General features: G+C 36.0%; 1 protein-coding gene across 3 annotated transcripts in view; it reads right to left on the bottom strand.

Annotated features, from left to right (window-relative positions):
• The window catches only part of Uck (Uridine-cytidine kinase), a 144,714-nt gene that overhangs the window by 66,134 nt on the left and 55,124 nt on the right, over nt 1–23,456 (bottom strand). For all 3 annotated transcript variants that reach the window (XM_081764255.1, XM_081764253.1, XM_081764254.1), the window contains exons 5-6: nt 19,622–19,719; nt 13,601–13,649 (exon numbers count right to left, since the gene is read on the bottom strand). In XM_081764255.1, the coding sequence (XP_081620381.1) occupies nt 13,601–13,649; nt 19,622–19,719 (147 nt within the window). The remainder of the gene's footprint in view (nt 1–13,600; nt 13,650–19,621; nt 19,720–23,456) is intronic.

The raw sequence follows: 23,456 nt of genomic DNA, 5'->3' as shown, positions 1-23,456 counted from the left end.
TCTGAGAAGTAAAATGGACTGCCAGTGAACAACTGTCCGATTTGCTGATGATGATGTTAGGGAACACAAATCGTATTTATTAGATGCAATCAATAAAAAGAGTACGTTTACAAATTAAGTAATATTTGAGATTGGTTACATATATTCAACTCATACATTATAATGAAAAAACTGCGGAATTTCTCAAAGCGCGCCTGCATTTCTAATCTATGGACTCTGCAATCGGGACTTTTATGGAAACAAAAGAGGAAAAAATCGTTTAATGAAAATGTACAGATGAAGTAATTCGATATTGTTTTCGAAACTAAACACGCGTCTTACAGAAAAACGATAATGAGTTCTTTATAGGACAAATAAAACAATATTGAACAACACTTTCTCCCAATTATTTACGCAATGGACAAGTTTTATCCTTTAATTAATTCTGCTTTATCATATTTTAATTGATCCATATATTAAATTAAGGCTTCCATTAAGAAAATGTCTATACTGACCTTAATACACAATGAATCAAAATATATTCAATCCAAATAAGCAGGGACTTCTGAGACATTTTACTTTTTTCTTTCTTTTAGAAAAGTACATCAGTAGGTATCTGAAGCAGGATTAGACTACTACAGATACTGAAGCTTATTATAAGGTGGCAAAAATAAACAGGGAAAAAGTTCATGCTAGGGGATCAACGAATAATCCAAGTATTCAGGGAAAGAAAGGGTAGAGATGGATCGATACTAGTCTATGTCAATATTTGACAATCTGTAATCTTCAATTCGTACTTAAAATTTCCCACATTTTGAAAAACAAAAAAATCAATAAAAGGTGAGGTATTTTTGAAGAAAAACTGATTTTCAGCCAACGTTTATGCGGGTTTCATACATGTTCTTGAACCAACGTTTTTGCTATATATAATATCGCATTCTACTTTCACATTGTTAATTAGCTAAAGCCAGTTGTTTAGTAACGAATAAATACAATTACTTATTGGACTCGATAAATACCATCGTATCTGCCAAACTTAATAAAGCCACCTTCCAAGTTCTTCCCGGCTCGCAGCATCGATTCAATTCAAACAAAGCATTTCTGATCACATTATACATCGAATGTTCTGTAAGTGGATTCTACCATTCTACTATTAAAAACTGATATATAGGAAAAGAGTCAACATATTACATTAATTGAAGGAGCCTATATTTCAGTCTATAAAAATCACTAGGACCGTCGCCGTAGGGTATAGACGGGGAAAACGAAAGAAATTAAGTAGCAAAGGGGTCAATTTTAATGATATCCAGCCTACTTAGCAAGGTTACCATCTTCGAGAGTTTAAGTATACAATATAAGTCAATTCTTTGTCTCGTGTTCACTGGTGGCATGAAAAATCAAGTCCTGGGCGCAAGTCTTACGGGGACCTGAGCCTGCACGCCAGCTTATGGCTCTCACGGCTATGGGGTGATGTGTGGTCAGCAACATCGGCTCCTTTACCCGTTCATATCAGCCTTCTAGACTGGACTTTGCTACTTTTTCTTTTACATAGCTTCCCAAGTTTTCACAAACGCCAATCTCCTAATTGTACAATCCGCGGCAAAAAACCTGCAACATGACCATATAAGTTTATTGTGAAATGACGAAGTCTTTTGCTCCAAAATAAGTGTGCACGGGAGGAGCCCGAGGTTTATCCTGGCGTGATTCGTTCCACTTAACGTTATGTTCATTCCCTGTGCTGTTAGGCGTAGTTTCACAATAAACTTACATCCTCATGTTGCAGGTTTTTTGCCGCGGATTGTACAAATGATCATCAATCTCTTTTGTGGCCAAACCTGGCACTACTCGACTTCGCTGACCTCACGACAAGCGGTATTTCAATGCGACTAGCACGTTAAGCATCACTGCTGAACAACTGCTGTAATTTTCAAAGAGATAGACATTTCACGGGCGTTAAAATTCAATTTTCTTTATGCATTTGTTTTCCCAATTGAGTATCAAAATACTACTAATTTCTTCTTCACTTTAAATACGTATTCAAAAAAAGTAATAATATTTTAAATAATGGTTAGTTCCACATTCCTTAGTATCGAAATCCATCTCTTAAGTAATGGCAGATGAAGGAAATATAATAAAACAGCTGAATATATAATAAATCCTAATATTGTAATATCACTTGGATTACATACATTTAAAACCAAACTAACCCTACACCACTTCATGCAAATAGAACTACTGACACAGTAAACAAAAATCTCCTTTCTGTGAAAAAAAATCATTACGCAGTGTTTAAGCTGCGATATGAATACACAATTACTTGCATGTTAAATAATGGATATGGTAATTCTTAGCCTTCACCAATATAAGTTTTCAGAAATTTTAAAGCAAAATATATTTGTTATGAAACTTGTTAATAAAGTCCGGAGCCACTCTTTTTTTTTTTTTTTTAAATAGATATGTACAATAAGTTCGTAAACTAGTTCTTTTGAAGAAATATATATTTAAAAAAAAAATACCAACAATGCCGATGGTGACGCCAAAAACTATATATATATAAATAGGGTGTTTCAAAACAACACCAACGTTTCGGAGGTGATTCCTGGCACCAAGATAAGACGAAAAGTATAGACTAATCTGGGTGCACAAATGCTTCCTTTCAGTTATAGGCTGCCGAAGACATGAAAAAATGCAGTTTAAAGGTCCATAGCTTCAAACCTATGAAACCCACTCCAGTGGGGTCAATACTTTATTTAGAACTAGTATGTACCCTATCCAAATATTCATGTTTCAGAATCCTGCGGTACTTCCGCAACAATTTTTATAAAGGTAGTTGGTGAGTACTTCAAATTACATGCTCGTAGCCAAACTGCCTCTATAAAAATTGTTGCCTCTACATATATCCTCAAATTGCCTCTATATACCTAGTCATATCATAAATACTGACAAATTTTGAGGCAGGGTGCACATGCAGTTTTTAAGGTCGCAGTCAACCCGCTTGTGCAAGAGTGGAGTGAATCATTGTGAGTTGATCTTTCATAGAGAAAGCGTGTTCTTGTAGCTATGGAGTGAGGGGATTACAAAAATCGTGTGGCAGGAATAGCTCTTCATAAATTGTGTCAATCCACTCCCGTGATATTCACAATACTTAAAAAGTTGATAGCAAATCTTTCGTGTATCGGACCATCAAGCGATTCACTAAGACTGGGGCAGTTGATGATCGCCCCAGGAAAGCCGCCCATGCAGCGTTAAGAACCAAAAAGTTAGTGCAACCAATGGCGGCCCGTATTCAGAGAAATCCTGTACGAAAGCAATCAGTGCTTTCTCGTGATCTGAACATTTCCAAAATAACAATGTCTCGTGTGTTAAGAAGTGTCTTGGGGTTGAAGGCTTGCCGGCAAAGTACAGGTCACTTCCTCAATGCACGTCATAAAGAACAGAGGGTGATAAAAGCAAAACGCCTATTGCAGCATTACGCAAACAATGGACACAGGAGAAGTCTTTTCACACATGAAAAGATATTCAAATTGAAGAAGCTTTCAATCGACAAAGTGACCAAGTGTATGCGTGAACTTCTCAGGAAGCTCGAGAAAACTTCAAAATTTCATAGGGGTCATTATCCGGTCTTAATTAAGGTTTGGTGGGGAGTGGCGTATCATGGCACCACCAAGCTGCATTTTTGTGAAAAAGGGATGAAAACGTCAGTGTCCAAAAATATTTTTTCAACTCTGTTGTGAAGCCTTTGAGTGACATTTTCAGGGTGCCTACTAAACTTCCAAAATGAAATTTCGTGACTTTTTCTTTACCAAATCATAAAGCATCCTAATATTTCCTAATAATTTGGATGCGAATTAGCCTGAATTTTCATCCATGCGATAGAAACGTATTTTGCTCGCGATTTGGTAGCGTCTAAAACCGACCATAGACATTTTTTGGTGGTGAACTTTGACGTTTTATACAACAAAATTTTCCAATCTATACTTACATTTGAACAGTTAAAAAAAAAATCGTGACCCAAAAGCTAAATTTCGTAACTTTTTCGTGACTTTCATGATCATTTTCTGATTTCTTAACTTTCGTGACCGATAGACACCCTGCATTTTGTTCAGGAACCACATTGGACCTTTCAACAGGATTCCGCTCCAGCCCGCTATGCACACACTACCCTGGAGTGGCTGGGGAGAAATGTCAAGGACTTCATGCTCCAGATGATTGGTCTGCTATCAACCCTGACCTCAACCAGTTGGATTACAAGTTGTGGTCAGTGCTTGAAGACATGGTCTGTACGAAGAGACATGGCAATATTGACAGTATGAAACTTTCCCTGATGAAGGCAGTGGCGAGTTTCCCTACAGAGACGGTGCGTAATTCTATAGATGAATGGACGCAGAGACTTAAAGACTGTGCGAAGGCCAAAGGCGACCAATTTGCAAAATAAATGGTGCTGTGTGTCCATTAGACTTGTAAGTAACATATACATTAAGGATATTAAAATATCTAACACTTTCATAATAATTCACTTCCAATGTTGTGTCAGTATTTATGGTACGACTAGGTATTTGTCCTATATTTAGTATGAATTCCCTGCGCGTTTCGAAGTTTAATAAAGTAAATGTCTTTTTCTAAAAATGAAAGCTGGAAATAGACTGTAACGTGGGTAGCAACTAATAAACGGCTTTAATTAATTAATAATCGCCACATATAATGAACGATTAATACAGGATACTTAAGTATTTCGATTACAATGTTTGGGATATAATTTTACTGTTAAAACTTAGCCCAAAAAAAAGTATATGAAGCAAAGTCGAAGTTTGTTTCGGTTCTGAGTTATGAATCTCTCACTGTGTGAGGGAAATAAACTCAAACTTCATGAATAAGCACAAACATTATTTACCTTAGACACAGCAATGAAGGAAGTGAGAAAAAGTTAGACTTGCACATCAAAACTATCTCACTCAGAATCTCAGGACACAAGCAAAGAATTTTTCGAAAGAAAATCGTGAATAATTATGCGGCAAACATATACCAATGTGAAAAAAAAACGCCTCGCGCAGTTTGTTCTACGTTCTGACTAATTGAAGTGTCTTAAGATTTTCGACACTAGTTCCTCTAGTAATTCTAAAATGATATTCAGTGTTAAAATGTAATACTGGACCAGGCCACAAATCCGGGTTTTCAGTTTGTCGCGTCTGTGTTAATCACTCCCAGTCTGCTCCCTGATAAGCCACATACCCTTCCAGTTTTGAGGTCGATATCTCGACTCCTGTTTTACTTCGTAAAGTTATTTCAGACATCCAAACTATTCTATGTGTAACTATGAGGTTTCTTTTTCTTCCTTCTAATCGAAGGACTGTTCGTTCGTCCGTCTCTCTGCGTTTATCTATTAACAGGTATTAGAGCAAAAACGTTAAGATACCCAGTTTTTTTTAAGCATTCCCAAAATAGAGTCCACCCATCTCTCTCTTGGTACTAACCCACTAACAGACTATCCCAGTTTCACAATGTAACGCGACAGTCACTTCTTTGCTATGCAAATTTGTTTCCCAAAAAAAGTTCGTAACTCACAGAGGTAATTTTTTTTCTCATAGATATACCTGCCTTATTTTCGTGAGTAGAATCACCCCATCCCAGAAAACCTGAATCACTTACACGTATAAGAAGGGAATAAGAGAATCACTTCCCTTAAATCCTTGTTTTATTAAAAACATCGATTACCCGCTTCGTTGGGTTAAAATAAAAATTTTCAATGCACTACTCCTTATCCCTGTGAGTTTCGTACCCGTAAAATATGCTGTTTTTATTTCTGGTGGCTTGGTTTTAAACGGAATCGGAAGAATCACTGTTTATCTCAGCGACTCCGAAAACTATGGATTCGACACTAATATTGGTCTTTTTCTATCATTTCTTTAAATATATTCCCCCTTTCCATAAGTTACACCGCCAAAATGGTATGATAAACATCCCAGGTCCGAACCTCCTCTATGTTGAAAATTTTGATCGAGATCGGTCGGGTGGTTCAACAGTCATAAAGTCACAAAGACCGTCACTTTCATTTATATATATATATATATATATATATACCCTTCTCCCTCCCCTACGTTGTACTGTCAAAGTGAAATGATGAGAACCATTCCACGCCCGAATGTCACATCTATGTCGAAAGTTGATCGAGATCGGTCAGGTGGTTCAAGAGATTAAGTCACAAACATAGTGACTTTCAATTTTATAATATAAATTTATTCCATGATGAATACTTACGTACACACTATCTGTACATGGTACCTACGTAATTGCACATCAAATGCACCTAACATTCGTTAAATGAAATAGTTATTTGACTGGCATCCTATTGTATCACTATGTACTTCCAAACCTTCAACAATATGTGTGGGAGATATATTTTCACATTTTAATTCATAGTAAATTACACACTTTCGGTATAAAATTATATATCCATGACTGCTAAATATAAACGAATTTGTGAACATATGTATATTTTAACCACAAAGGTTAAGTCAACCAGATAGGGTATGTTGAACAAGATAATGCGTAATTAACAAAAAATTAGCTACTTACCAATGACTCCTCCCTTGAAAAATTTAAAGATTTTGACGTTTCAGAACTCTCAGCTGGTTCCTTTCTCAGTGGCAAAGTTCCGAAACGTCAAAATCTTTAAATTTTTCAAGGGAGGAGTCATTGGTAAGTAGCCAATTTTTTGTTAATTTTGAATATCCCCCCATGCGCCCATGTAATTATAAGATAATGCGTAGTATTTCACCTAGTATTTCCGTCTTCTAGACTGGAGTTTGCTTTCCTTCAATAAAAAAAATCTTTGCGCTTCTCATCAGAAATAGAATTAAGGACAACGCGTCCTAAAAGCACACATGCTAACTATCGGCTACATAAAAGACTTCCGTTAATTAAACTTATAATCAGTTGTGACCAAAATATCGTCCGGAGATTACATTGATAATATAGCCCAGCACTCGCCTTAGATACAAGAACAAAACAGACATGGAAGTAATGCTTCCACAATTTCAATTTAATCTATTAGAACGAAAATACATTATTTGGATATTGAATGTACAGGACGAAACTATTCCTTCATTGTTTAGTCGTTTGGATTGAAGTTTAGTGTCCCTCTTAGGACCGAGGTTATATGAGAATGGATCTACAGTTTAAACGTGGAATCCGGACCACCGGAAATAATGGACTTCACGTGCCACAGGCTAAACATATATCTGACTGGTTAGTTGAACAACAGCGTCCATTTTCATCACTGCAGCTGAATCAGACGCAAACTATAGTTTAAGGTGCAACCCGAACCACGTAATCCGTTCAAGATCTTTTTTACTGCTCTTCCACCGGGAATCGAATCTAGGACTACGTGCAATGGAGAGGACACATAGCAGAGGAAGCTCCCAAGTACTTCTTGGTTAAGTGGCTAACATGTGTGCTTTCTATGTGCGTAGGTATCGGATTTGATTCTAGGTGCTTGCCTCTAATGAAACCCGTGCAAAGTTAGGATCTAATTTTAAATAGTACATACTGTCTCATACCGCATGTGCTAAAACGTCGTTGAACTTCAAATATATTATATGTAGCTTGACAAGTTTTGAATTAGTTAAGAAACTTATGACTATGAATTCATTTTTAAACACTGATTGCATGAAAGAACTCTATACAAAATTTCTAACGGTTCCTTAAGTGAATTTCCAATTAACCGTAAGAGATTTCCACCAAACGTAAGTTTCAAAAATATTTAATACCTAGTTTAGTTTTGTTTTCTATAATTAGGTCATAGAGATTCATGGAAACAACTTCAGTAGTTTCTATAAATTTTTCCCATTGAACACTTTAAAGCAGTCATGAACAAAAGTGATATCCATTCCAATTGTGTCAATAATTCTGGAATAAATGGGTGATTCACTACATAATTTGAGTTCGTGATTCGATAAGACTAAAATTATGACTACCCTCAAAGTTTTAGAATTCTTTAATATTTGCCCAGCTTTCAACTGTAGGTGAGAATAATCATATGAATGCGGGGAAGGAAAAAAATTAGTGAAACTTCTTTTTACGCCCTACGATTACGCCCTGTAAGCTAATGGAGATTGATGATTAATGGAAGTGAATGATCATTTAATAACTGTTATAATGATATGAAAGGAAACGGAAGAACTCCAAGATAACCCGTAGACACTATGTTGACCACAACACACACATATACCTCGCACCAGATGTGCAGGGAAGAATTAGGACTTAGTGGAAAGTAAGAATGCTGCTTTTAAATATGACACTGTGTCAGCAAAGTTACGCCCATCTGTTCCGAAGTTACTGACAAAAGTGCATTAGAATCAGTTTTTGTTGACGACTGTTATTGCCATCCAAAGATAAAAGAAATACATTAATAGTTTCTTTCAACCACAGCCCCTCTAAAATGAAGACATGGGTTCATCTAAATAACACTACACTTAGTATCCAGTTATGTGGATTTCAAATCATACAGCGGACAAATAAACTAATTAGCAAGAAATATAAGGACAAGGCTACTTAGTACTCACCGCAGCAAACCAAAGTATTATCTAGGAAGCGCTTTCGGAAAACCTCTATTCCATCTTCAACCTAGACACAGTTCGAGGACGATTTCAAAACATGGGGGAGAAATGTGGATAGGTAAAAAATGATTACAAGGAATTTTAAAAAAATGCTAAGCACAAATCTTCTTGTCGGAAATGAACTAATATTAATTGCCAATCATTTGTTACTGTTCACTGTTGTTCGCAGTTTTTTTTCCAGACAGCGGAAATAACTAGTAAAACACTGCTCCAAATCACATTTGTCTCTCCTTTATCTAAACTGAAGATAATTTTTTCTTTATGAATGTAATAGGATTCTTTGTCATTTCGGCTGTCGTTTTTGGTTTCTCTACCAAACATGAATAGCAATAAAAAGAAGCCTACACTCAATTTTTACTAATTTTCGCCGTCTGGAAGGTAATAAACAGTGAACAATGACAAGTGAGTAGCAATTAATATTAGTTCATTTCCGACAACATGATTTGTGCTTCATATTTTTTTTAAAAATCCTTTTAACCATTTTTTACTTATTCACGTTTCTTCCCCATGTTTTAAAATCCTTCTCGAACTGTGTCTAAGCTGAAGATGGAATAAAGTTTTCCGAAAGCGCTTCCTAGAATAATAATAGCGGTGAGTACTAGCCTTTTGCTTATATTTCTTGCTAAATATTATCATTGCTCGCAATACTGTGATAAGTAAACTAATATTTACTGATAAATGCACATTTAATATCTAAAAAGATAGAAATCTTATCTTAATATCCTGTATTAAATTGTAACAAAAACAGTTTCAACACACTCTCGCTCCTTCATCAGGTCGTGCATTTAGCAAGACAGCGGAATGTTATACACGAAAAAAAGGATGACAGACTATTTGAAACTGCACCGTTATAATTTATTATAGGAATATTTACTATTGGATGCTATAGGATACATACAACTTAAATACTTTTGTAAACTGTAAACTCATCTCTGTAACCTGTGAAAAATTTTGGCTATTATATTCGGATTGTCGTTTCCTTTGAATTTTCAGTGGAAAATTCCTAGGAGATAATTATATAATGAAACAGATGCAGTACGAAAAAATGATACTGAAGGTGGTTCCAGAAAGAACCAATATTACACAATAACCAAAATGTTCACAGGATACACAGATGAGTTAACATTTATTATTACACGGATGTTACAGTAAGTTTTTTTATTAGCCATCCATCCCTCATCTTACAGAAAAAGGCCGATCACGTAACTGTAGTAGTAGTTAAGCCAGAATAATATCTATATGGTTAAACGATATACTGTTGGTCAACCATGGAATTAAGATAATGGCATAGTTAACCTGTTTTACTGCATAACGTGTAAAATACATAAATGGTACAGACTTACATATTACAGAACAAAACTGCAATAGATTTTGTGAAACTATCTCTTAAACTTACTCATACGATGTATGTATATTTATATATATTAAATACCACATAACTAATACAAGCGAAGCATAGTTCAGAAGTCTGTTCCAGTGCAATATTTTCTCCTTGTTGAAGACAGAAAGAGCATTGTACACCCACAAGGATTTAATTTATACTTACGTATAATCTGCAATATGTATATATATATATATATATATATATATATATATATATATATATTCAGCATATACAAATGTAATTCAAATAATTATGCTCCATTTTCTCTTGAAGATTCTTGAGTTTCATTTCATATTATTCTAAAGTCGACTTTCACTATATTATTCTAAATTATTACAGATGGAAAATGAATTTATTTCTTTTTCTTTTTTTTTTTAAAAAAAAAGAACCCGCTATATTACTGAATACTAAAATCAACACACTATAGAACGGGTTGCCACTCTGAGCGATTTACAACTCAGAAATCATGACATATGGATGGATGTGGAGAGTTCAATGCGCGGACTAGTACATACTTCCAATATTCTTAAACTTTCTAAGTTCCTTACAAATATCACACTTCTCTCTCTATTTCAGTAATACTCTCCACACTGATTCTCCAGTTTTGTTATTAAGTTCTATTTGGTGGCTAGATTACATTTTCGAGACGCTCGATTTAGATAAGGAGGGTCGGGGGTTCGGGGAGATGTAATTGCAGTATGATGACTATACTGCCAATCCCAAGAACTTTGAAATTGGTATTTGAAATCTCTCTCAGAATTCCAAATACAAGATTACTATGTTAAAACTAATTATTAGATTACTATGTAAAGATTTATGGTGGAACGTTTATGGAAGTGTGTTTCGAATGCTAAATATAGGGACATTTTTTGCATGAAGACGATGCCCTGTTGATTAGTTTAGACTGTATAGTCACCCAGTAATATTAAGAAAAGCAACGTGTTGGCCCAATGAGACCAGCTCTCTAAAAATTTAAACAATTTTTACGTTAATTAAAGAAGATGGCTCGTTTGTCGGAAACCGGAAATAAGATAAAAATAATCTATTCACAATACACAGTACTTATTGTGTGATTTTTTCATCCTTTTCTGGTAATTCATTATATAACCTTACATGTATATATAGGGTTATTATCTCTGATTTCGTGCGCATCTTATACCAAAAGTATTAGGCGTAAGTATTTTTTAAAAAAAAAAACACCGTTTTGTTATCCGATATCATGAGAGGTCTTAGTACACCAGTTTGACCACTAGGCGAGTGCAGGAGCTCAGCACATAAGAGAAACTCTTGAACGAAGCGCCAGTAAATCAACTATAAAGGGAAGCAGTAGAAAGTGCTGCGGCAACCATCCTAGCCAGTTAATCTTGATGATCTGAAGAATCGTATCAGAGCGTCTGTGAGTACGGTTGCCCAGGATATGCCCCGACCTGTGTAGATGAGTTGGGACTACTGTGTAGCTGTGTAGTAGCCCTGTGACTACTGGAGAGCTTCTAGAGTATTTGTAACAGTTGTTCCTAAAACTTTGGGAGTTTTCTTTTTATGCCATGTGTTTCAATGCTCGGAGCCTTATACGTTTAACATAAGTAACGAGTGAAATCAGGGAGATTATTGTAGACAAGCCTTTGCAAATCTTGCACACAAATTGTAGGTCTTTGTCCTCAGGTTGTACCTTACAACTTCATTTATTCTGTTAATCGGTGTTCTGAGAAGAAATTTATCGTTTCTGCAATATTGTGTTCTGGTACTTGTGTTCATCACAATGAAAATTTCGCAAAGACGAGCTTACCTGATAATTTTGTAAACGAACTCCTACTTATTGCATTTAATATTTAATGTACTATTAGCTGTGCTGCTTCGGTGTTCCCTGGCACATTTCTTAGATCGGACAACTTACTGGCAATCCATCTCATTTCTCAGAATTTTCTCTTGCACTCTTATTAATAGAATAATGTAAATTTCTTGCGCTAGAATTCTCTTCCTTTGAAATTCTTTATTGCTGTTTAAGGAATTTGCTTGTGATATTAATCAAATATTGGAGACGAAATTTCGGGAAATGAGATGGACTGCCAGTTACTTTAGTAACTCTTCTCGGGCTATCAGCCAAGTGAAGATATTGTCATCCGACGTTTCGAATGCAGACATTGCTTTCATCTTCAGGGATCGTAATAAAGAGGCCGGAGACGCGAGCATGTATATATAATGACTATTTAGGGGCAGATCCATGAATAGGGGCTTGTGATGGCCTGTCGGAAAAGCTGGCTTCTGATTGGCAGAGGGATGTTTGCTCCTTAGGAATAAAAACACACATTCAACATAGCTATTTCTTATAGCGACAACAACAGCCAATCAGGAGCAAGCATCCCTCAGCCAATCAGGAAGCCAGCTTTTCTGTCAGCCAATCACAAGCCCTCATAAGCCCTCATTCATGGATGTGCCCCTAAATAGCTACTATATATATACACACACACACAATGCTCACGTCTCCGGTCTCTTCACTATAATCCATGAATATGAATAAGATGCCTCCATTCGAACCGAGAACAGTTACTAAAATCACGTCGCCAGCAAAAATTAAATTCTCTCTTCGGATTGCCAGTGAGTTGTCCGATCTGCTGAGGATGGTGTCACGGAATTCCGAAACATTACAGTTAATACTACATTAAATATTATATGTAGTAAATAAAAGAGTACGTTAACAAATTATTATATAAACGAGTAAACTCATATGCATAGATAATTATCTATTTTATATTATGAATTATTGTGTTTCATATATTGACTATAGTCGCCAACCTTATGGTTCAACTAAAAAGTGGATGTAAATATTGAAATAAAAGTAAGATTTTTTTGTGTGCCCTGGGAATCCTCAAATGGTTATTCTTCTGGAACGATTTCAGCAACTATTTCTGTTGTCACTGACTGACAAGATAAATAACTGAAGGACGTGACTTCACAAAGGTTTTCAATTCTTTAAGTGGTCCTTCTTTTTTTAAAAAAAAAATCTATAATGAGCAATAATTGAACTGTTGGTCATAACACACAAACTAGTTCACACGTTAAAGGTAACCATTCGATAACACGTTAAAGGTAACCATTCGATAACACTACCCAGAGCACATAAAAAAGGCTAATAGCTGTTAAAGAAAAATGTGCCAGACTTCTCTGTGTTTAAGTAAAACATATGCTGGTTTACTTACACAATCACTTTCAACTTCAACCTTCTGTAGGTGAAAAGACTGACGTCTTTACTCGAAATATCAAATTTGATAACTAATAACAGTAATTTAAAGTTCGTCTTTATGATTTTGTATTGTGAGTGCACTTTAGAATGACATTTAAGTGCCATTTGTTACCAGTGGAAATACAAGCTGAGGTGCAAGAAAATTATCATTTGAAAGTGTGGTGCTGTTTAAAAATATACTTTGTCCTTTCAAGCAAAAAAAAAAAAAATCATCATCTCCAAAACTTTTCGATCTTATCACATAAAATAACATCATCGAAAGCACGTCAATAAACAGAAGAAAAAAAAAACATTACTGTAAACACAATTACACATATTTAATTAGCAACTTTGACAGCAAACAACATCAAAATACAAAGAGACCATAAATATTTTACTTACCGGTATTGTCTGCTCCACGGGGAATAATCACATCGGCAAATTTCTTTGTCTACAGAAAAAAAGCACAGAAATTAAGTGATTAGATTTACTTACTTTTTTTTTAACATCCGTAATTACAACATTTAACGATAATAACGATAATCTGTATAAATATGTAAATGTTGTTATGGACAATGGTTCGGTACGGAAGATATTTTTCTTTATGGCCAGACCTGTACATTTATGTTGTTAGGTTTTGTGGCCAGACAGATTTCTAGGCAGTTCAGATATAATAAGAAACAAGGATGCCATTGTAAATGGATGTGTGTTCAATGTAAAAGGGAAGAAATATTGTAAAAATAGAAGGTGAATCTGGAAAAGTCTAAGGAAAATTGTGTTATCACTGAACATTCATTGAGTGAATTACATCTTAAGCAGTTCAATAATCAGATATTCTGACAATCTTAGAACAATTATGTAACTAACTGTGCTAAATAACTGAAGTTAATAATATAAACTGTTACAAATAACCACAAATAGTCCTTTCCTTTTCATTATGCCTATTAGAAACATTAAAGAACTCCAGCTCATCTCAAATTTATTAAATTTAAAAATATACAAAAACAAGTTTGTAGGCACAGGTATATCAATAAATACATTATTTCCTATAAAAACAGTAAGTATGATAAACGGAAGTGTTCATTTTTACGTACCGAACGTTGGTCCATATTTTTTGTGAAAGGAAACTAGAATGTTACTTCTAAAATTAAAATGCAGGAATCAAAGTTCATAGCATGATTCTATTTTTATTCTCTCCAATGTGTACATCAATAGACTATTTTAATTACTCGTACTTTCTAGAACCACAGCTCAAATTCCAAGAACGCTGCATTATCTTAAATCTCGATAGACTGAAATCTTTTATAATAAGCTGAAAATTAGTAGCATCAAACAATATGGGGACATACAATTGCAACCTTTATATCAAAGTCTGAGTCAATTATTGCAACAGCACAACAAATAATATACTTCTGATATCCGAAGTGATCAGAGGAACTTATGCGGGGTGATCAGAAAGTAATGTTACAAAGACTGTAATGATACGCGTACATATTTCATACAACCAATACAGCCAACAGACAGTACATACATTTGGTTATTTTTCAACATGGTCTTTATATAGGTTTAGGGATGATTTGAAAGATTCTCTCCTGATAAATGTCCTGTCCTTGCGTGTTCAGCCACGTTGTCAAGAAGTGTTTCATCTCCTCGTCTGAAGCAAAGCGATGGCCTCCGAGGTGCTCCAAGTGAGGGAATAGGTGAAAGTCGCTTGGAGTGAGGTCCGGGCTGTAGGGAGGGTGGTCGATGATGTCCCGGCGGAACTGCTTCAACAGCGTGTTGGTCTTCAGGGCTGCATGCGGGCGCCCGTTATCATAAAGAAAGATGATATTACAATCTCTTCGTAAACAACTATCAGCTGCCGATGATTTTCAGCCGCGGTTACATGTTTCGCCCTCAGAAATCGAATAACTAAGCGAACTTCTTCTCGAGACCAGTTTTGCAAACGAGTCGCCATTTGTGTTTACAACTAGTACCGCAGGTGGCGGGTGGCTGAAACTGTACAGTTACCAACTCCAGAAATATCAGCCATGTAACCTTAGTTTCTGATTCTCCCTCGTATTTTGATATTATCCCCAAGTTCTCCTTACGTAATTTGTTGATATAACACAATACTTTGCCTAGTAGCTTATGTTTCTTTGCTACAAAGACCCAATAAGAAGATTTGTGAACTCATGTATGACTCAAAATGGTAGACTAGATTTTGTTCCTAGGAGAAACTTAATTAAAATTTCATTACAGTGTCAATTTGAATCTGTAATCCATGACTGATGTGATGGATAATACTATCATCCCACAACTATTTCTGCTTTCATCAGTTATTTTCTGAAGTTTTCCAAAATGAATCGGAACAGAATTACGTTATAGACGCTTTTTTATTGAGTAAAAGCTAGAAACCAAGAATAATACTTCTCTTCGATTATGTCATCATCATCAAAGGTATTCTGCCTTTATTGGCAGGTCACTTGCCGCAGCTGAAAAGCTTCCATGCTCCACGGTCTTCCGCTAACCTTTTCGTCTTCGCGTATGATCTTTCTGTTTTAATATCATCCATTAATTGTAGACTCCTTCGCCCCCTCCCTCTCTTTCCCGTCACCATACCCTCTAGCACGTCCCTCATGATACAATCTCTTCTTAGGCAATGTCCCAACCAGTTTCTCTTCCTCTTCCTAATAATATCTAAAAGTGTTCTTTTCTCACCCACCATTTCTAACACACTCTCATTTGTTTTCCGCTCTACCCAACTAATTCTCTCCATTCTTCTCCACATCCACATTTCGAAGGCATCCAGTCGATTTTCGTCACCTTTACGTAATGTCCACGTTTCCGCCCCATACAGTACAGCACTCCACACGAAGCATTTTATGAGTCTTTTTTCTCAACTCTTTATTCAAGGTCCCACAAAACAGACTTTTCTTCCTCCTAAAGGCTTCTTTCGCCATTCCTATCCTTGCTTTTATTTCACGTTCGCACTTCATGTCATTACTAAGAATACTACCCAGGTATCGAAAACTATTCACTTGTTCTATTTTCTCCCCTCCTACTTTTATATTTGACACAGACCCCTTCGTTCCAATCACCATGGCTTTTGTCTTTTTAACATTTATTTTCATTCGAATATGTAATAGTGTACATATAAAACAATCTCCTCAGACAAGGGTTAGAATATACTTCGTAACATTTCATGTAACACATTTAGTGTATAGAGTCTTCCAAAAGTCCTGCAAAAAAGTAAAAAGCTGTAACTTTGAAAGTACTACTTACAATTTTATATTTTGTTTGTAATGTTTAGTGGAAATGTTAAAATTTTTGTTGGCAACAATGAGCGGATGTAAACGTTGACATCATAACCGCAAATCACGTGACAAAGATGGCGTTTACTCAAGAGAAAGCGTAATGTGTGGCGTGGTTTTGAGTTAAAATCTGGTGTTTTGGAGAGAAGAAAATTCCGACAAAATTATCAGAAACAACCACCTGCAGGTTCAAGTATCAAGAGATGGTACGATACGTTCCTACCTACCGGAAATGTCTTGGAACTTGCCTCGTAGCGGAAGGAAGGAAAAAAAAAATCGTTGAAACGCAGATCCTTGGAGCTGCGAGTGCCAATGACAACGCTACACAATATCGTCCGTAAGAAAATGATACAGAAGTTTACAAGCAAAAACCGAAAGATGTTCAGGACCTCCGAAAGAAGATACGTGATGTGATTGGGAGTATTACGGATGAAGCACGTCGAAATGCCATTCTTAGATTCCCGAAAAGACTTCAGCAATGTTTGGACGTAAATGGTGCTCAGCTGGAGGTTTGGCATTGAAAAAATGCTTGGAAACAAAATTTCAGACTTTCTTACAAGTCCACTAAAAGTTTTGTACAAATACAATAAAAAGTTACAAAGTTACAGTTTTTACTTTTTTGCAGGACTTTTGGAAGACTGTACAGACAATTTATCTATTGTTCGCCCCTCTAATAAATTTTCTATTATATTCGGATACCTACATTGGTCTGTACTTTGAAAACGAAGGAAACGTTCTCAACTGTCACATTTCCGACCGAGGAAGATGAGGAAGCTTACCGAGTAGAACAGGAAACTAGTTTAACTACAACATGCAGAAGAGAGATGCATTATTTTAAATTTTCATACCTTTTTTTAAATATTTTTTAACGAATTTCCATATACAGTCTTTAAGGCCAATTAAATCTGAAATTATTTTTAAATGACCTTCCAGATACATCCTGTAACATTATTCTCAGGGGGAAAAAATCATCTTCATCCTGTCTGTTTAAAAAGATGGTAAACTGTGTGTCAGCTGTATGCGACTATGCAGTTCTGCCCTCTGAACATGTGCTGTCAGCTGCGTAATTTAACGAAGGTAATGGATGTGCAAGCCACGTATTCCAATGGGTCTTGATTGAAGTTTGTTTTAAAAAAATGTTGATTAGTGGTCTAGCATAATGTAACTGTAAAGGGTGTCTGTATGTAATAGTGTACCAATTTAGAATCCATATTATGTAAGTTTAATTATTATGCGTTAGTGATTTTTTTTTTTTTTTACTTCACATTTTATCTTGCGTTTGATAGTAACCCTTTTAACTAAACTTCGTGGAATGTTGATGTGCATTTGGGCACTAATATCCTTATTTCTTTTGGCCCTTCAGGCTTGTGTAAATTTATTTGAAATAACTTGAAAATTAAACCTGGAAATTACTAGACACTGTGAAACACATAATGAAAGCCTCTTTCAACTGCAGAAAAGCTTAAATTATTCAACACAAATTAAATACTACTGTCATTTCGGAAACAAAGCAGAAAATTATGGAGTGTTATTCTTGTCAAAATTTATAGTAATAAATGTACAGGTTTTTGAAACTCTTATCATTCCATATATGCCAGTAATTTCTTTCAGTCGAGTGGTATTTTGTAAACCCATTAGTGAAACTTTGCAGCAGTGTTACCATGGGTATGGTTCCCTAGGAAGAACGCATACGTCTCAAGCCCTTACGGCCAACTTAACCTGGAATTAACTATTTACAAAAAAGAAAGTGGAAGGAGATCAGTCTGGGTCTGTATTCAAAGTAACATCTCAGCATTCGCCTTGTGCAACTGAGAGAAAATCTTAATGGCTGTCATCGGATTCCAACCTGGAACCTGCCAATTGCAGAGCAAGAACGCAAATCACTCGCTTGTTGTATAGTAAGGTAAGCAGTTAGAACTTCCCTTCGAAGACTATTATCTCACAGACAATACTAGTGATACCTCCCTTAACGCATACCTCACATAATAGGTCATTTTTTGTCACAGCAAAAATATATGTAATCATTACGGTACAGAATCTTCCCTATTACGGACAGTCATCTACGTTTTAGTAACGGACAAGAATTACACTATTTAGCACAGAAAATACTTCCTGTAATTTAAAATAAATCTGTGATGCAGTGCAGTGGACAAAATTCCCTCCTTATTAAACGTCGGTCATAAATTAATGACCTGGGGCCACATTCCGTACCGGCTTGCGACAACATAATCCTAAATTTGCGTTTTAGCTAGCGATTGTCAAATTGTATTGCATTATTCGCAAAGCCTTGAGATCCACAAATTTTGCGAACACGTTACGGATGATGCTCCTGGTGAACCTGCCACACACAAGAATTGCATGTTGAACCTGAAATAATAATTCTCTCTGTCCACAATACATTTTCAGTATTTAAAAAAATCTTCTGTACGTTGTTATTACGTTATTTCTACTTTTATAACAGGCAGTATGCGAATTAATGGATCAAGAGATGTTTGCAGGGGAGTGACATATTCAAGAACAAAAATTAACAAGATGCATTAAATTTTGTACTGAATATAAACACATCCACAAGTGATACTTTTGTTCCTCTATACATGTGGCATCTCTCTCATTCTCCCAGTAATTCGAACACTGAGTACTATATTTCGATACTATCCTACATTTGAATTTGCAACTAGTGTATTTAATGGATATTGGATACTGTTATCGCATGACTGCAAGAGCTGCGAGTTATTTAAGTTCATCTTATTTAGAGGTTTCTCTGTACTTGAACTCTGCACTGTAATGCCTCATCCTCGTAAGAATTTACTATATATATAAAAAGATAAATGGTAAGGCTTTTACCTTTGGTGTGGAAGATCTGGATTTGGTTCTCGGTGGAATACTCATGTTTTTTTTTTTTTTTTTTTTTTTTTTTTTTTAACTTCCCGTATTATGTCCTTTAGAATAAAGGAGACGGATGATAACGAAGTGAACGGTTGTAAAATTGAACTTCTTGTGCTTTCCCACCAGGAACCGAACCCGGGATCATGGTCACCAAAGGCACATCGGAACCAGCGGGAAGGGCCCCGATAACATCGGTGTTAGTAAATGAAACTATAAAGAAATATATATTACTTCTTTCACTTACCGGTGAACAAAATTCTTCAAATGCAGGCTTCACAAAAGTTGTATACTGGGTCAGTACTTGATCCAAATCTCGTCCACGTTCTTTAATATCTCGTAGTACTGTCAAAGAAGAAGAAGAAAAAAAACTATTGCCTTAGTTTCCACTTTATAACCACTAAAAATCACAAACATCATCAAACAAAATATACCTAATCTAGACAAAAGTTTTGATGCATCTGTAGGTAGGAGACATGCACAAACAAGAGTAAGCATGGGTATGCTCAATACAGAGATCAACTGGCTATAGTCCGATGCACTATCAATTACTAAAGGTTATTCAAAAGATCAGTCACGGACAGCGACATAGGCCTGTAAACGTGTTGGAAACTCGTCAACCGCTGCACGCGCAAGGGCATGTTTCAGGGATGCTTATCAGGTCTTCTTAGACCTCGATCTTCAAACTGTAGCACTGACCATAGTCCAAGTCGCTGAGGTCGAGACTGACAGTCACCCACTTGTCCGCCGTGATTAAGAGGGAATCAATTTATTGGAGGGTACATTTTCCCCCCTAAGTCAAGGGTAAATCCTACTGGAAGACCCAGTGGGAATCTGCAAAGAGAGTATGATTAACAGATTCAACTACAGGTGTCAGAACATCAGACAAGTAGTTCACAATACGTCACAATTTCTGACGGCTTCCGGAGGATTGCAGTAAGCAGACGATCTTTAATATTGGATATCTGGTAGTATCTTTCCATGGTCCAGTAAACGAACACACTGAAGACTGCAGAGGATGAATATTTCACTAGGGGTCATATCTGCCTTAAAAAATGAAATGAAATCTTACGTCCCATGGTTATGCCGGTTAGGCTAAAAGGAGACGAGATGATGAGAAATGAATAAAATGGTGGAATGAAGAAAGTGGGAAAACCCTGAGGAAATCCACGCACACAATGTTTATCCACCACAAAGTTCACTTAGCGCGAGCTGGGATTGAACCAGGGACCCCAAGCACCAGAGGTGAACGCTCTACCACTAAGCCACCGCGGCCCCATATCTGCCTTAAGTAGACCCACAACAGTTGTTCTAATAATCTTCTTATCCTACTCCGTGTGAAACGAACATGGGCGGAAAAAACAATGTAATCTCCAACAGCCTCTATCTAACATATCGCGTTTTGGGCAGCTCTTACCTGGCTACTTACGATACTGTGAAGTTTTTACGTATATATATATATATATATATAGACAAAGTATTTGAGAACAGGATCCTGAGAAGAATATTCGGACCCAAGCGAAACGAGAATGGGGAATGGCGGAAACTTCATAACGAGGAACTACATAGTTTATACGGTTTACCCAACATTGTTAGGGTCGTCAAGTCTAGGAGGCTTAGGTGGGCAGGTCATGTAGCTAGAATGGAAGAAAGTAGAAACGCTTTCAAAGTCTTGACTGGAAGACCCATAGGAAAGCAACCATTAGGAAGACCTAGGCGCAGATGGGAGGATAATATTAAGATGGATCTCGCAGAGATAGGAATACAAAGTAGAAACTGGATGGAATTAGCTAAGGATAGAAGTCAGTGGAGAGCTTTTGTGAACGCGGCACTGAACCTGCGGGTTCCATAGGCCATAGAGTTATGTAAAATTTTGCAGTCTTTTCTCTTGCACTATGTTGGAAACCACTCATGCGTACCATATGTTCTCATTTCTGTTCCATTTTTTGTTTTATATTCTTACTGTTCGTGATCAATTTTGTCCCTGTATTTGCTGTTGATACTAATGTAGTATTGATCATTTATGTAAGTGTCCCTCCCCCTCTTTATTTTCTATGATTGACACAGATCTCAAGCTTCAACGCAGATCGCAATAACTATAAATTGTGTTAAATTTCTCTTTATTAAAAAGAAATTTAAAGTGCGCCAAACATAAAAGTAATTATTAGATTTGAAACTTCTCTAGGCTAAGTTATCTTCATGATTTAGTTCCGTTTTTACCTAGTCTAGACATATATATATATATGTCTAGACTAGGTAAAAACGGAACTAAATCATGAAGATAACTTAGCCTAGAGAAGTTTCAAATCTAATAATTACTTTTATGTTTGGCGCACTTTAAATTTCTTTTTAATAAAGAGAAATTTAACACAATTTATAGTTATTGCGATCTGCGTTGAAGCTTGAGATCTGTGTCAATCATAGAAAATAAAGAGGGGGAGGGACACTTACATAAATGATCAATACTACATTAGTATCAACAGCAAATACAGGGACAAAATTGATCACGAACAGTAAGAATATAAAACAAAAAATGGAACAGAAATGAGAACATATGGTACGCATGAGTGGTTTCCAACATAGTGCAAGAGAAAAGACTGCAAAATTTTACAGATGTGCGTTGATCGTCTAGACATACTCTTGGGTCTTATGTGCTAGAAGAACGCGTTAGTATGGATCACGCTTCTTACGCTGCAGTAACTAGAGTAAAATATCAATTTGTCGTACAAAAAACTTATTGACGTATATTTGTAATAATTTGTAAAAATAAGTTAACCTGAAGTTTAATGTGATTATTTCGTTAATCATTGCTACAATTTTCAGTAGATCTAGGTAATTCACATGCAACTTGTTTCATTTCATTTTTTTCATCTTGCACTTTTTCGTGTGCACAGTTAAAAAAAAAAAAAATGTCAAAAATTTGATAATTTAAATTCCTTGCACTTACGTACTCTTCTATTACGCAATAAACAAAAAGTAAGTCGAAAACTTATTTTTACAAATCACCGTCTTTACAAAAATATTTATTGATAAACATCAATTATATATAATTTACTTTGCATCCACTCAAGGAAAAAAAAAGCCCATTGAATCAGATACATTCAACTTATGAATTCGGAAAAGGAAGAAAAAACAAAAAACTTTGAGGAAATCCAATGCCTGAAATACTCCTAGTATTAAAATATTACTTTTAAAAAATGCGTATTTTTTTTTATCTGGACCCGAAAGTCGTAGGTCGAAAGGTAAAGAGCCTACAATTAATGTCTGGTGTCATCAGATTAATTGGAATTTTCTTTATCTTTCCAAAAGTGGGATAATTTCAGGTAATATTTTTACTTTTATTGTATTTGCAAATGACTTGCTTCTGTAGTTGTGTAGTCATTTTAAATCGATCAGTACGTCCACTCTTGTTCTAACGGTCTGTAGGTTGGCTGTACGGCTTCATACGCTCGGGAACCGATAGAGACCACCATTGTTAACAGCTTGTAACAGATTTTAGCATTGTCACTTCAGTTCGCTTTGCGTTGTTGCGAAATAACATACAACACAAACGTTCCATCATCCGTTTCTTGCGTCTGAACGTGTACCAAAAGCTGAAATCCGATTTCCAGCACAATACGGAGGCTTTTTTTCTTTTACCTCCTATGGCGAAGTGTTTACCAGTGATTTCATAAATTCAAAAGCGGTCTGCTCCTTCCTTGTCTTTCACGCTTGTTCGATCACGTTTCAATTTTTCAATTCGCTGGTAAACACTTCGTCATGATAAAACATTACCCTCGTATGTCTTCTCTTCAGGCAACAAAAAACGAATTACGGAACGGTGTTCTGTGGTGCAAACGGACAGTGGCGCAGCCAGGTTTACTTTGCAACAGCGCAAAGTAGGCTGAAGTGACAACACTGAAACTTGTCATAAGCTAAGACAACAGTGTCATCTATCATCTTGCAAGCACAGAGCCATATCACCACTCTACAGGCTATTAGAACAAGAATGCACATAGTATTTGACTTACCCTCGTATCTGCTACAAAAACAGCTGATAGATGCTATAGAGTACATGATGGATACACATATAATATGAACAA

Source organism: Thermobia domestica, chromosome 7 (genome assembly GCF_964235325.1).
Source record: "Thermobia domestica chromosome 7, izTheDome1.hap1.1, whole genome shotgun sequence".
NCBI classification, from domain to species: Eukaryota; Metazoa; Arthropoda; class Insecta; order Zygentoma; family Lepismatidae; genus Thermobia; species Thermobia domestica.
Note: the sequence above shows the minus strand (reverse complement) of the source record. Positions and strands in the feature narration are given on the sequence as shown.